At 43.2% G+C, this 14871-nt stretch overlaps 1 protein-coding gene across 2 annotated transcripts in view; it reads right to left on the reverse strand.

Moving 5' to 3' along the window:
* Positions 1-14871, reverse strand: part of ANKRD27 (ankyrin repeat domain 27) — a 147193-nt gene that overhangs the window by 24158 nt on the left and 108164 nt on the right. For both annotated transcript variants that reach the window (XM_068129248.2, XM_068129247.2), the window contains exon 12: positions 11132-11258. In XM_068129248.2, the coding sequence (XP_067985349.2) occupies positions 11132-11258 (127 nt within the window). The remainder of the gene's footprint in view (positions 1-11131; positions 11259-14871) is intronic.

Raw genomic sequence — 14871 nt, forward strand, 5'->3', positions numbered from 1 at the left:
CAGCCGTTCCCATAAAGCGTCCCTGAGTGAATGACTATAAATCTTTACTTAAACATCATCCAATGATTGAATGAATGTATGAATCATCCAATGCCATCATCCAATGACAGCAATATTAATGTACTCACAGAATAGCAAACATGTTTTATTTCCCTACTTCCTCATTGAGCTACTAACCTTCACACAACTCTCACCATGACAAAATCAACTTGACAAATGTATTTTTTTCTAGTTCCCAACTGGGTCCTTGTATTCTGGGGCCTATCCGTCTGTCCAGAGCCTCCACTCAAAAATGATTTGACACATTTCTTTCATCTTTATCACGTGCATGCAACATCTATGTGAGGCACATCAAATGATTTTGGAATCGCTACCAATTTGGCATTTTCATAGCTTTCATTTTTTTTATAGCAGATTAGTACAGGCATGTGCTTTTGGGAAACAATTTTTATTTAAATGCACTTTACCATCACCCACTCCCAACACACAAATTTGTATTTATTAACTCAACTGGTATTGGGCTAGCGGCTAGGGTGCCGGCTTAGGATCCAAGGATCCTGGGTTCGAATCCCGGTCGATTGCTGAATTAACGCCAGGGGGGTTGACTCAGCCTGTCATCCTTCCGAGGTCGGCTAATTGAGTACCAGTTCACTGGTAATTCCCTGTTTGTCGTTAAAGGCGGCAAAAAGGGTTGGCGTCAGGAAGGGCATCCGGCCGTAAAACATTGCTTCAAAAAGGGGACCGAAAAACAACAACAACCACGGTTCCCGAAAAAGGCCAACCCCCGCTTTGCGGGGAAAAATGGCCTCTAAAGGTGGTTATTTTTTTTTTTATTTTTTTTTTTAACTCAACTGGACTACCGTCCAGTTGAGTTCATAATGTACTGAACCCTCAGGCGTCCGTCGTCTGTCGTCCGTTAACACTCCAGCGTCCACAAATATCAACCGATTCTGATCAAACTTGACATGCAGCATCCTTACCCCAAGGACCAGGTTGGTATTACGTTTCATCCCGATCCGTTGAAAAATGGTGGACTTAGGCGACCATTTTGTTTTTGGTCATGAAAACGACGTTAACACTCTAGCATCCACAAATATTAACAGATTTTGATCAAACTTAGAATTTTTTACCCTTACCACACAAGGTAGGTTGCTATTGCATTCCAACCCGATCCGTCACAAAATGGCCGCCATAGGCCGCCATATTGTTTTCAGCTCCGAAACGACGTGAAGACTAAAAACGTCCACAAATATTCATGGATTTTGATCAAACTTGGTGTGCGAGACTCTTACCACACAAAGTAGGTTGCTATTGCATGACAACCCGATCTGTCACAAAATGGCCGCCTATACAACTACATTTCTGCAACATTGTTGCAAAGTGTAACATTGTATCAATTGTAAAACAAGGACAAGTATAAGGATACAAGGACCTTAAAATTATTACACAAGGTTGTTGGCTTTTCATTTAAGTCAAATCTAGTACAGACAACTGACCTACTTTAAAGTTGTCCAGTCAGTTCAGTTGAGTTCTGCTTCTCTGGAAACTCTAGTTTATATACACTTTACTTTCTCCACCATGGCCCACTTATCACAGTCATTTTTATTTATTTACATGCCATTTTTTTTCCAGCAGGGCAGAAGTACAAAATACACTGAGACAGGCAAACAAGTGATGTGGGTAAAATAAAAAAAATAAAAAAGTAGTACGGGAAGATGCAGGAGGTGAACAAGATGGATACAGCAGCAAACTCCCAGGAACAAAAAAACTGGAAATCTATGAGGGTGTGGTGGTTCAACGAGGATAGAAAAGATCATGGTTTTCAATGGGGGAAAGATCTGACATGGAGATGAACAGCTGTCTTGAAGACCCGGAGGGAAGAATGAGATTGAAGAGCATGTGGAAGTTGGATCCAGAAGCAGGAAAAAAAAAAAAAGAGGCATGGATGAAGAGGTGAGCAGTGATTCAGGATTTTAGGAGTTTCACCATGTAGGAGTTGATGGTAAGCATGGAAAGAGCAGAGGGTACAAGACCACAAAGCAGGTGGTAGAAAACAGAGGCCACCAACCTGCCTGTGATGGCAAAAGTGATAAGGCCCATAGACTCGGCTTCATTGTGGGAGATTCCAATGATCTTCAAGGCCTGTTTCCATGGCATCAGGCCGAGCAAGGAGCGCGGCAGCATGCCAGTCCAAAGGGGAGAGCAGTAGTCCACAAAGCAGCAGAGGTAGGCCTTGTAAGGTATTTTTGTTTTGAAAGAAATTTGGAAGCTGCAGATGATGAAGGCTAATATATGTAGTAGCATAATCAAACAAAACGTAGCATAATTCAAATAAATCGATGAAAAAACAAACATGATTATTTGCTTCAAGTGATGGTGGTAACTTAAACGAATTAAGCTAAACGGATATATCGCAAACCTAGAGTGAGAATATATACCCAAGTGACAGCAACCGAGGTAATAACCTATATGCTTGGTGACGGTTTCTCTGGTGCGTTTCTGCATGAGGCACAAACGCGAGGGGCAAGTCAAGCACTTCCTCTGTGAGTGACACAACAGACTCCTCCACATGCCATGCCTCCAAAATCCTCCTTCGTTTACTGGGGGTTGCACCCAAAATGCTGGCACTATCCGATAGGGAAACATGGCCATCCTCCAGACCATGTTTGGCAATGGCAGATCAAATAATCTCTCACACACACGCAAATAATCATGTTTGTTTGTTTTTTCATCGATTTATTTGAATTATGCTACGTTTTGTTCGATTCAACGTGTGATTTAACGGTTGTTTTGATGTAACATCCCAATGTGTGGTTTCACTTGGTTCAACGGTTTTGTTTTGATTTACGGTTAAATTTGAATGGCACAAGTTGTTCCAGAATTGCATTGATTGGTGGTTTGGTGTCCCCACCCTTTTTTCCTTATATAAGGGAGGGTATAGAATTGTTTTTCTTTACTCTTGAGAAAGGTCAGTGGATGCACGTTTATCCGTGCTGCTGATCGAAACGTCGAGCAGTTGTTTATTTTGCTCATTAAAGGTTGGAGAACTCAAGATGGATTCATTTGATATATATCTATACACACACACACACACACACACACACACACACACACACACACACACACACACACACACACACACACACACACACACACACACACACACACACACACACACACACTTTATGGCAGAAAAACAGCTGGGCAAGTCAGTTCACCAGTTCGTCGATTTGGCCATGAGTCATCGCGAATCTGTTGAACTGTTGGACCAGGGAAGAACACAAGGAACTGAAGAAACTTCCAAGAACGCACGAAATGCTGTGTGACGATAATTTTTTTTTTTCCTGGGGAAGGGCCTCCAGACCCTCCCTTCACACCATCGCTTCGTGCACCCCTCAGTCTTTAAATTCCTGGATCCACCCCGACTCATATTTATAACAAAAAAAAAATATATATATATATATATATATATATATGTATATATATATATATATATCAGTCACTATGCGACCTTCATATCATCAGTGGGGAACCGCCAGCAGGGTGGCCCATACAGCTGCTGCTGCACCTTATAATCCATAATGACGCACTGCTAGATGGTTCCCCTGGAGCTTTGCAGGCAATGCGGACATGCATGGTCGATGACGTCATGACGTTCGCTCATTAGGTTGGAGACCCAGATTACAGATATCAATTATATATATATATATATATATATATATATATATATATATATATATATATATATATATATATATATATATATATATATATATTGTTGCGGATATGAGGACTGTATTTTTTTGATTGTGTTGTATTGTGGTAAATTGGTGATGAATATTGTTTATTCTGCGCCTCCTGCCTCCGGAGCTGTGTAAAGGTCAAAGGGCGTCCCATAATTAGTCCATAAAGCATCCACACCACAGCCAATCATAGAATACCCCTGTTCAATAGTTATATCTTATTATGTGTTTTAGGGTAAGGCTTTGTCTCCCATTAATTGAAATACTCCATTGCACCAGTGAAAGAAATAGATTCCCTTCATTCCCACTCCCAAAACTTCCATTCCCCCTTTTCGTCAATTGCCATTCGCATTGCCAACCAACAATTGCCGCCATTGGCCACGAGGCAGGGTTGGGGAAGAAAGGCGGGTCCCCACCTCGTCATAGAGGGGAGGAGTGAGTCAGCCCCACTCAACCAACCACGAACAAGGGGTTGGACTTGGAGAGGGTGTGGAGAGAAACATCGAGGAGGTTCGCGAAGGTTGAGGGGCGGGGCCTATATAACCCGCAGCTAGGGCGTTTCCCGAGGAGATGAGCTTTTACAGAGAGATGAGAGGAAGTCCAAGCGGTTGAGTCCAAGAGAGGCGCTTTGGGTCGAGTCCAAGAGAGGCGCTTTGGGTCGAGTCCAAGAGAGGCGCTTTGAGTTGAGTCCGAGAGAAGTCCAGAGTTGAGCTGCAGCTCGAGCCACCGAAACTGCATTTACTGCAGCTCGAGCCACCGAAACTGCACTTACTGCAGCTGGGGCCACCAAAACTGCAGCCACAGCAGCGTGAGGCCTGGACGGCAGTTTGGAGCAGGGCCGCGAAGGAGCGGCGGCTGCCCAACGAGTCGATCGGTTACAGGACCAGTTGGACCTCCCTATCCCGCCAGCCATCCATCTCCCGCCAGTCCTATCATCATTCCCCGCGTGAGTCTGTCCTTGTTTGTTCTGTCCCTGGGTTAATTAAGACTGTAGGTAAGCTAGCGTTGCACTGTGTATCTAATATCTTCTGTAAATAAACGTGATTGCTTTCTTCCTGCTTATATGTGTAAATAATAAATCCAATTACTCTTCTGTACGTCTTCTTCCTCTTTGTATTCGGTCGCTTTAGAGTTTTCCATATTGAGCAGCTGCGGTGCGATACGGCCAACGTTTGGGTGGAATCGGGTTCTAGTCGGGGAATAACTGTTCGGTCGCGGTAATACCACCGCTCGGTAAAATAACATCCTTTAACCGCGTCCGTAACAATATATATATATATATATATATATATATATATATATACAAAGAATTAAGTTAAGCACCCCCCCCGTTTTTTTACAACCTCGCACATTACAAGTTTGTTGTCGTCAAAACAGTGTAATATACCCATGATATTGCTATATTTTCTGGAGAAGTGATATTATGGTCACATAAAAACATAACAATCATGCCGTTTTCAATATTTTATTCTGAATAATTTAAGGTGAAATTTTTTGGGAATTTTAGGCATATTTTCACCTCAATTTAAGTATGGAGCTATAGGTCCATCACGGACAGTGTGGATGACGTTTATGTTTTCTAACGTACAGTCATTGTTCTGAGAAGACCTCTAGCGATCTTTGCGTCAATAACGTGTGTAGGACCCACGTGATCGGATCACTGACTCAACCCTACGTCTCATAGACCCTGTAAGCCGTCGTATGCGTTGCTGTGGCAGGTTGTTCCATTCCCGATGTAATGCACGTTCCAATTCATCCAGATTGGCTATTGGAGGGACCATCTTCGCAATTTGTCGTCCCAACATGTCCCAAACGTGCTCGAGGGGGTTCAGGTCAGGACTGTACGCAGGCCAGGGGATGGTTGTCACAGCACCTTGCTCCAGCAAGGCTCGGACGCGTCTCGCACGGTGAGGCCTGGCGTTGTCATCCATGAAGATGGGTCTGCTGGCGAGGGTGTGGTCATCGAAGTGCGGGATTACGGTGGTATTCAGGATTTCCTCGGCATATCGCTCTCCGTTGAGGTTACCTCGCACAGTTATCAGGTCCAATTTACAGTCATGGGAGAAGCATCCCCAGACCATAATCGAGCCACCACCAAAGGGTACCGTTGGTTGAATGTTTTTAGGTGCATACGCGGTGTTTTTGTGGCGCCACACCCGAACACGCCCATCTGTCACGTACAGCAAGAACCGGCTTTCATCCGACCAATGAACTCGCCTCCAAGACCGGATGTTCCATCCACGTCGCGCTAGGCACCATGCCAAACGCTCCCTCTGATGTCGTTCGAGTAGCCTTGGACGCTTGATCACTCGTCTTGACCTTAAACCGGCCGATTTCAGGCGGTTCCTCACGGTACGGTGACATAGCCTTCTGTTGGGCAGCCAGTTGTCCTTCAGGAAATGGCTCGAGGCGAAGGGATATCGTCGCACCAGTCTCAAAAGCGCTCTATCTTGGCGGACTGTTGTCACGCGAGGTCTTCCAGACCTTGGGCGGTCCTTCACCGCATCCGTTTCCTGGTGTTTCTGCACCAACCGACTGATCACCGAATGGTGGTAACCAAACGTTCGAGCTACAGCTTTTCTGGACATTCCGGACTCGATCATGCCTATTATCCGCCATCTTTCTCCGTCCGACAACCGTCTACGAGCCACCATTACGAGAAAATGACCATGTAACCCCCACACGAGCTCAGGCGTGACTTGCAATAACCCGTGATGATAGTGCATTTACAGAAAATCACGACCACGTGGATGATAACACGTGCTGCACGAGCGATGGGCGTCACAGATGCGTGCACTCATCTGCATTTCATCAATGGATAATTGCTAATGTCATACCAATCATTATTTGATCTCACATACCTTAGAATATATGCCAATGTATACAAAAACACAAAGAATATATATTAGGGGGTGCTTAACTTAATTCTTTGTGTAGGGGTGCTTAACTTAATTCTTTGTGTATATATATATATATATATATATATATATATATATATATATATATATATATATATATATACAGTGGAACCTTGACTTACGAGTTTAATTCGTTCTGTGACCGAGCTCGTAACTCAAATTGCTCGTATCTCAAATCAAATTTCCCCATTGAAATGCATTGAAATGCTATTAATCCGTTCCAGCCCGCCAAAAACCACACCAATTTTTTTTAAAATATACAGTATATATAAAAATATCTCGCACTTTATATTTCACCTGTATGCAGCATACAAGTTGGCAGGATGGCCTGGACTGGAGGTACGCACACTTGACTCTAAAGTCTAAACTGTCCAGCCTGGGTTTGAATCCCGACCCAGCTATAACCTGTCATGGGTGAATCACAGGCAGGGTGATTCATCAATGTGTGTACCGCTAAACTGGGCGCCCCGTTTGCGTCCCATTAGTTGTTGGATGTTAAGGATCTCACCGTGTTTTCCACAAAGAGAAGGCGAGCTATCGCCGGCACTCTGAACAAGTTGTGGCCTGGCATGGCATGAACATGAAAACATGAACATGAACATGAAATGTTCGACATGAACATGAAATTTTCCAAAATAACCAAAATGCGAAAACAAAAATGCAGCGCTATACGACAGAGATACTGTACGTGCACGGCAAGATAACCACGTGACCGGAACCCACCTGGCGGCGTAAACTCAAAATAACCGAAATGCGAAAACTAAAATGCAGCGCTATACGACAGATACTGTACGTGCACGGCAAGATAACCACGTGACCAGAACCCACCTGGCGGCGTAAACTCAAAATAACCGAAATGCGAAAACAAAAATGCAGCGCTATACGACAGAGATACTGTACGTGCACGGCAAGATAACCACGTGACCGGAACCCACTTGGCGGCGTAAACTCAAAATAACCAACATGCGAAAACAAAAATGCAGCGCTATACGACAGAGATACTGTACGTGCACGGCAAGATAACCACGTGACCGGGTGGCGAAAGCTCGTAACTCGGATCTCGGCTCGCATCTCAAAGCAATAAACCGCCCCGAGCGACGGCTCGTATCTCGAAAAACTCGTAAGTTGGGGCACTCGTAAGTCAAGGTTCCACTGTATATATATATATATATATATATATATATATATATATATATATATATATATATATATATATATATAAAGGAGGAGGTGTCTGTGTGTGTGTGTGTGTGTGTGTGTGTGTGTGTGTGTGTGTGTGTGTGTGTGTGTGTGTGTGTGTGTGTGTGTGTGTGTGTCTGGATGTCCGCTTATAACTCAAGAATTACACATCGGAGAAAAGTTTTTGACACATTCGGAATCAGCATAAAATCCCGGTGGTTTTAGGCTACGTTTTATTTTAATATCAATGGTTTAAAAAAACCGCGCCAGCTGCAATTCCATGGTGTAGTTTGTGGCGGCGCTAGACGTTCGGGGTGTATTGCAATGGTTTGTCGGGTTTGGCTGTGGGTCCAGAATAGCTTCCATTTCCTTATGTTCTTCCACTTTTATTTTGATTCTTCTGTTACAACGCCTTCCTTATCTACCTTATATCCCCCCGACGAGGCCTCTACATAATTTCATGCGGCAGAATTTCATGCATTTTGAGTGAAAGAAGTGAGACGAAGTTGTAGGAGGAAGAAGAGGCGCTGTCACTGTGGAGGCCTCGATCGTGAGTGGAAATGGCGGGAATTGCGTTTGTATCGCAAAGTAAAGGATCTGCATTCATTTCTGAACTTGCATTGGTGGATTGTTATACATCTGCATTATTTTTCATTTAAAAACTTTATGTTGAACTTGAAGGCTCCAAGCACAGACTATATAAAAAGCCCTCATTGAGGTAAAAATAAAAAGCCTGCTATCGCTTGCCAAGCTAGCCGTTTCCCCCTCCACCCCCCTCCCTCCCTTCTCCCCCCCCCTCTCCCCTCCCCCTCCCCTCCCTCCCCTCCCTCCCCTCCTCCTCCCCCTTCCCCCTCCCCCTCCCTCCTCTTCTCCCCTCTCCACCTCCCCTTGTCCCCTCCCCCCCCTCTTCTCCCCTCCCCCCCTCTTCTCCCCTCCCCACCTCTTCTCCCCTCCCCACCCTCTCCTCCCCTCTCCTCCCCCCCCTTCCCCTCCCCTCCCCTTCCTCCTCCCCTCCCTTCCCCCGCCCGGCAATGCCGGGTACTTCCCATGGCCAGCTGTACGTGGGCTGCTCGAGGGTTGGAAAACCAAGCAATCTTTATGTCTTGGCACCAAGTAAGAAAACCAGAAATGTTGTTTACCAAGAGGTTTTGAGAAATTGAAAATTGACAAAACGTCATGTAGGAAATGTACTGTGATATTGCTCTAAAATATACATGTTCTTTTCATCATATATTTGTATTATTTGTATTATTCTTATTCAACCCGGGCGAAGCCGGGTACCTCAGCTAGTATATATATATATATATATATACACATATATATATACACATATATATACACATATATACATATATATACACATATATACACATATATACATATATATACACATATATACACATATATACATATATATACACATATATACATATATATACACATATATAGATATATATACACATATATAGATATATATACACATATATACATATATATACACATATATATATACACATATATATACATATATACATATATACATATATATACACATATATACATATATACATATATATACACATATATACACATATATACATATATACATATATATACACATATATACATATATATACACATATATATATACACATATATATACATATATACATATATACATATATATACACATATATACATATATACATATATATACACATATATACATATATACATATATATACACATATATACACATATATACATATATACATATATATACACATATATACAGATATATACACACATATATATTGTTGCGAATATGGAATTTGGCCTCCATATCCGCTTGTAAATATTCCCCTATTTTCCCCAATACTCCCCAACTATCCCCAATCCCCCATTCCCTAGTCCCATTGTCTGTAAACAACAATCAGTAGAGCCGACCTTCCCCTTTTTCCCCCATTAAATGTCGTGCCCAGGTCCACCGCACCACACGTAGACCACTTTCGGACATCTTGCTAGTTATTCTTAGTCTATGTCAGTTAAGGCCTCGTTTCCATTAATTATGACTCTTCGTTGCACCAGAATGTGATTATATGGCACCAGTAGTGAGTTTAGGACCTTTCCCATACCTCCTCCATCTTCTTCCCCGTCTACAACAACAGAGGGGCACGGCGCTGCGCGGGGGGGAGTGTGCGTCCTCCCACCGGCTCGGTTAGCCGCCATCGACAATGCGCTCCAGACAACGCGCTCCAGACCATGCGCTCCACGGGGTTACCACAAAGGGGCTCCTTGTCAGCTCCTCGTCAAGGGCGGAGCCGGTAACCCCCCCGCACGCACCCAATGAGAAGCAACGTGCCGATTCCACGAGGCGGAGCTAACGAGCCGAGGGCGTGTCACTCCCCGCCGGATATACGCGGCCCCGCGCCGGATGTGACGTGAGAATGTGAGATGCGCCCCCAGCTTGAGACGAAAAGACGCCACCTCGAGCGCTGTGCAACCTTCCGCATCTCTGGACCGGACCGGGTCGATCCTGCCCTGAGCCCAGGTGCACCTGGAGCCATCGACAACCGCTTTCCTGCCATCAACCCCCGTGTGAGTCAGCCTTGTCCCGTTTACCTGTCGTCTGTTGGGGTTAAAATAAGGTTGTGTCTAAGTGCCTATCTTCCTTTGCTGTCCCTCTCGTCCCTGTAATCTGACCTTCCGTAACGAATATAATCTCCTCCGGAGGTCTTGAGAACCGTATCCCTGGTGTCGTCATTTTAATCCCAGCCGTGTGTCTGTTCCGTCATTGACCTAGCATCGCGCGACTAGTCAACGTTCGGGTATAATATCGAGTATAATCTTGTGCAGACGTGGTCATCCCAAAACCGCTCGGTGAATAACATCCAAGCCACGTCTGTAACAATATACACATATATACACATATATATATATATATACACATATATACACATATATACACATATATATATATATATACACATATATACACATATATATATATATACACATATATACACATATATATATATATACACATATATACACATATATATATATATATATATATATATATATATATAATCATTGCTTATTATTTATTTTTAAATAGACAACCTGTGTCGTCTGTTTTTATCATCACTTCACAAAAGTCATGCTGAACACTGACAGCATAAATAAATGTAGAAAATCATATTTTACATTCTATCTTCCGATACATGAAAAAAGACCCTATATTTTTCAGCAAATGACTGCATAAACTGTAGCTGCGACAAGATAACTTACCCGAGGGTCCATGATGCCCGCACGGACATGCTCCACTGAAGCCTCCAGAGAGGTAAGACAGAAATCCAGCTCATCTTTGCTGTCACCACTGAACTGGAAATTTTGCATGTAGCTCAAGTTTGCCATCCTAGCAAAGAGGAATGGTGTGGAGATGAGTGAAGATGAAACAACTTCAAAGTCAGAGAATTAAAAGAACTGCTCCATAACCTGTAATTTCACTTCAAAACTATAATGAATGAATGAATGATTGTTTTAAGGCCATTTTCTCCGCCAGAGCGGGGGTTAGCCTTGCGGGCCCCATGACAATCATGGTTCCCTGTTTAAGGCAATGTTTTTATGGCCGGATGCCCTTCCTGACGCCAACCCTTAGTCGCCTCTTACGATGTGCAGGGATACGGTGTACCTATTCTAAATCGGGGTACACACCGGGATCATTCATCCCAGCAAGCTGGTACTCAATTTGCTGACCTCGGAAGGATGGGCAGGCTGAGTCAACCCCCCTGGCATTAATTCAGCGATCGACCGGGTTTCGAACCCAGGATCCTAGCATCACAAGCCTACACCCCAACCGCTAAGCCAACACCAGGCTGACTTCAAAAAACTATAGAAAGGTCCTAATAAATGAAAACTTTTCAAAAGACCACTTGAAAATGATATACAGTCATGTGAAAAAGTAAGTACACCCCATGTAAAGTTTTGACTTTTTCAACATATTTCAACATACAGCTATTTGATCTTCATTTCAACAATATTGAGAGATAAAGGTGATATAATATAACAAATATCATGAAACATTTACATTTTGTAGTCCATTGTATAATTTAAATAAACATAAATGCAAATTTCACATGTGGAAAAAGTAAGTACACCCTTGGCTCTAATAGGTGGTATTGCTCCCTTTGGCAGAAACAACCTCAAGTAGGCGTTTCTTATAACTGTCTACCAGTCTCTGACATCGACTGGGAGAAATTTTTGCCCACTCCTCCATGCAGAATTCTTTCAGCTGTGCAATGTTTGAGGGGTTTCCTGCATGCACAGCTCGTTTCAAATCCCCCCACATCTCGATGGGATTTAGATCCGGGCTTTGACTTGGCCATTCCAGAACCCTCCATTTCTTTCTTTTCAGCCATTCCTTGGTGGATTTACTGGTATGTTTAGGGTCATTGTCATGTTGCAAGGTCCACCTTCGGTTGAGCTTCAACTTTCCGACAGATGGCCTCACATTATCCTCAAGCACCCTCTGGTACAATGAAGAATTCATAGTGGATTCTATGATGGTGAGCTGCCCAGCTGATGCAGCAAAGCTGCCCCAAACCATAATATTTCCACCACCATGCTTTACAGTTGGTATCAGGTTCTTGAGGTCAAATGCTGTCTTTGGTGTTCGCCAAACATGTCTTCTGGTACTGTGGCCAAATAGCTCTACCTTTGACTCATCTGTCCAGAGCACATTGTTCCAGAAGTGCTGGTCTTTGCCTCGGTGTTCATTGGCAAACTTTAGTCTTGCCCTGATGTTCTTTCTGGACAGCAAATGTTTCCTCCTGGCACACCTCCCATGTAGATCAAATTTGTGCAGCCTCTTTCTAATGGTAGGCTCGTGCACTTTGACATCAACAGTGGCAAGAGCTACCCGTCGGTCCCGTGATGACATTCTGGGGTTCTTAGAGACTTCTTTCAGCATCTTGCGGTCTGCTCTCGGGCTGAACTTGCTGGGGCGGCCTGGCCTGAACAAGTTGGCAGTTGTTTGGAATCTTCTCCACTTGTACATGATCTTCCGGACAGTCGAATGATTGATTTCAAATTGTTTGGAGATCTTTTTAAATCCCTTCCCAGACTCGTAGGCATCTATAACCTTCTTTCTGAAGGCCTCAGAGAGCTCTTTTGATCTGGGCATGGTGACGCCACACACTTCAAAAACAAAGAGCAAACCAAACTAAATGTCTGAGGTTTAAATGAGACAGGTTCCTCCAAGAGCCTCTCTAACGATGTTCTAATCATTTGCACCTGAGCTGGTGCACCTGATTCTAATTTTAGGTATTTGAAGTAGTGATAAATGTAGGGGTGTACTTACTTTTTCCACATGCGAAATTTGCATTTATGTTTATTTAAATTATACAATGGACTACAAAATGTAAATGTTTCATGATATTTGTTATATTATATCACCTTTATCTATCAATATTGTTGAAATGAAGATCAAATAGCTGTATGTTGAAATATGTTGAAAAAGTCAAAACTTTACATGGGGTGTCTGTATACAGAATTCACAAATCCCACCAATTTGGGTTGTCTCCCCAACTTTAGCACAATAAATACTGCACATGGTGAGTCGGAGACTATTTTTTTTTTTTGTTGGAAAGTTTATAAAATGAACGAGCGAGAGTACCATTCTCAGACCTCCTTCGATGGGCAATGGTACAGTCACGGAAATGCACTTTGTAAGTTTTGCCATTTTTAAAAGAAATTTTATTGATCACAACATATCATACTCCATATCACAAGATATAGGAAGATTTGTAATACCAGCTACCACTAAAGGTAGAGCTATTTCCGTCATGTCAATTATGGAGTTCCGGTGAGATTGACGTTGACTTCATTACTTCCGCCACCCAAGTTGGTTATGTTTTCAACCCTGGTTGTCTGTCTGTACGTATGTAAGCAGGATATCTCAAAAAGTTATGGATGTAATTAAACGAAACTTGGTGGTCAGATTGGGTGTGTGACAAGGACCAATTGATTTGATTTTGGTCAATATACAGATCCGAGATTTAAAAAAAATTCAAGTGATTCTTCACCATTGAAGGATAGTGTGCCGGTTGTGAGCCCCTGGGGCGAACAAAGCACCAACACAAAGGATTAAGCTGGTTATGTCTCATAGTATTGTGTTTAGCTCTTAAGAATAGGCTGTATTTATGTGGATAGATATTCATTGTGAATGTTAGTTAGTTTAAGTACATGTTAGTTTTCCTTTACATTCTGGACCTGAGCCATTTCTCTCATGCCACACGGACTGGAAAAGAGAGCCCGAGGTGTAAGTTCGCGTGCACATGCAGAAAGCAATCAATCCTGTCACAGACTGACTGGCTATGAGAGCACTCAGTGAGAAGTTGCACGCAAGCGGCATGTGGCTAGGAACCATCTCAAACAGGCATGTAGGACCTCCCCATTTCCCAAAAGCTTTGAGGGTCAGCCAATGACGAGCTGTTGTTAGTAGAGCAGCAGGTGACGAGTGCCGCGGGGAGGGGAGGAAGAGGGGAAAGAAAAAGGGCTATAAATATCCGACAAAGCACAGAAGTACGTTCGTTTTTTTATTCGCGTAGCGTGTTTGTTTGTGTGGGCGGCTCTGTGCAAGCAAACGCTTCAACCTCCCACTGTGTATTTGCTTTACCATTATGAGGCGTATGTTACTTGATTAGCCAGGTGTGTGTGTGTGTGTGTGTGTGTGTGTGTGTGTGTGTGTGTGTGTGTGTGTGTGTGTGTGTGTGTGTGTGTGTGTGTGTGTGTGTGTGTGTGTGTGTGTGTGTGGTTCGCTTTAATATTTTTCTTGTTCACATTATTTCTCACTCGTTTTGGCAGATCATTCGGTCTTTCTCCTTCTTTCCTTTTCTTTGCTTCGATTAATCTCACTCATTTTCACTTCACATCACTCGCTTCTCCAACACCTTACAATGATGTTTCATATCTTTCTCATGTCCGCACACCCACACACCTTTTCACCTCAGGCCCTTCGTTTCAACAAT

This window comes from Myxine glutinosa, chromosome 9 (assembly GCF_964187855.1).
Source record: "Myxine glutinosa chromosome 9, kmMyxGlut1.1, whole genome shotgun sequence".
Classification (NCBI taxonomy): Eukaryota; Metazoa; Chordata; class Myxini; order Myxiniformes; family Myxinidae; genus Myxine; species Myxine glutinosa.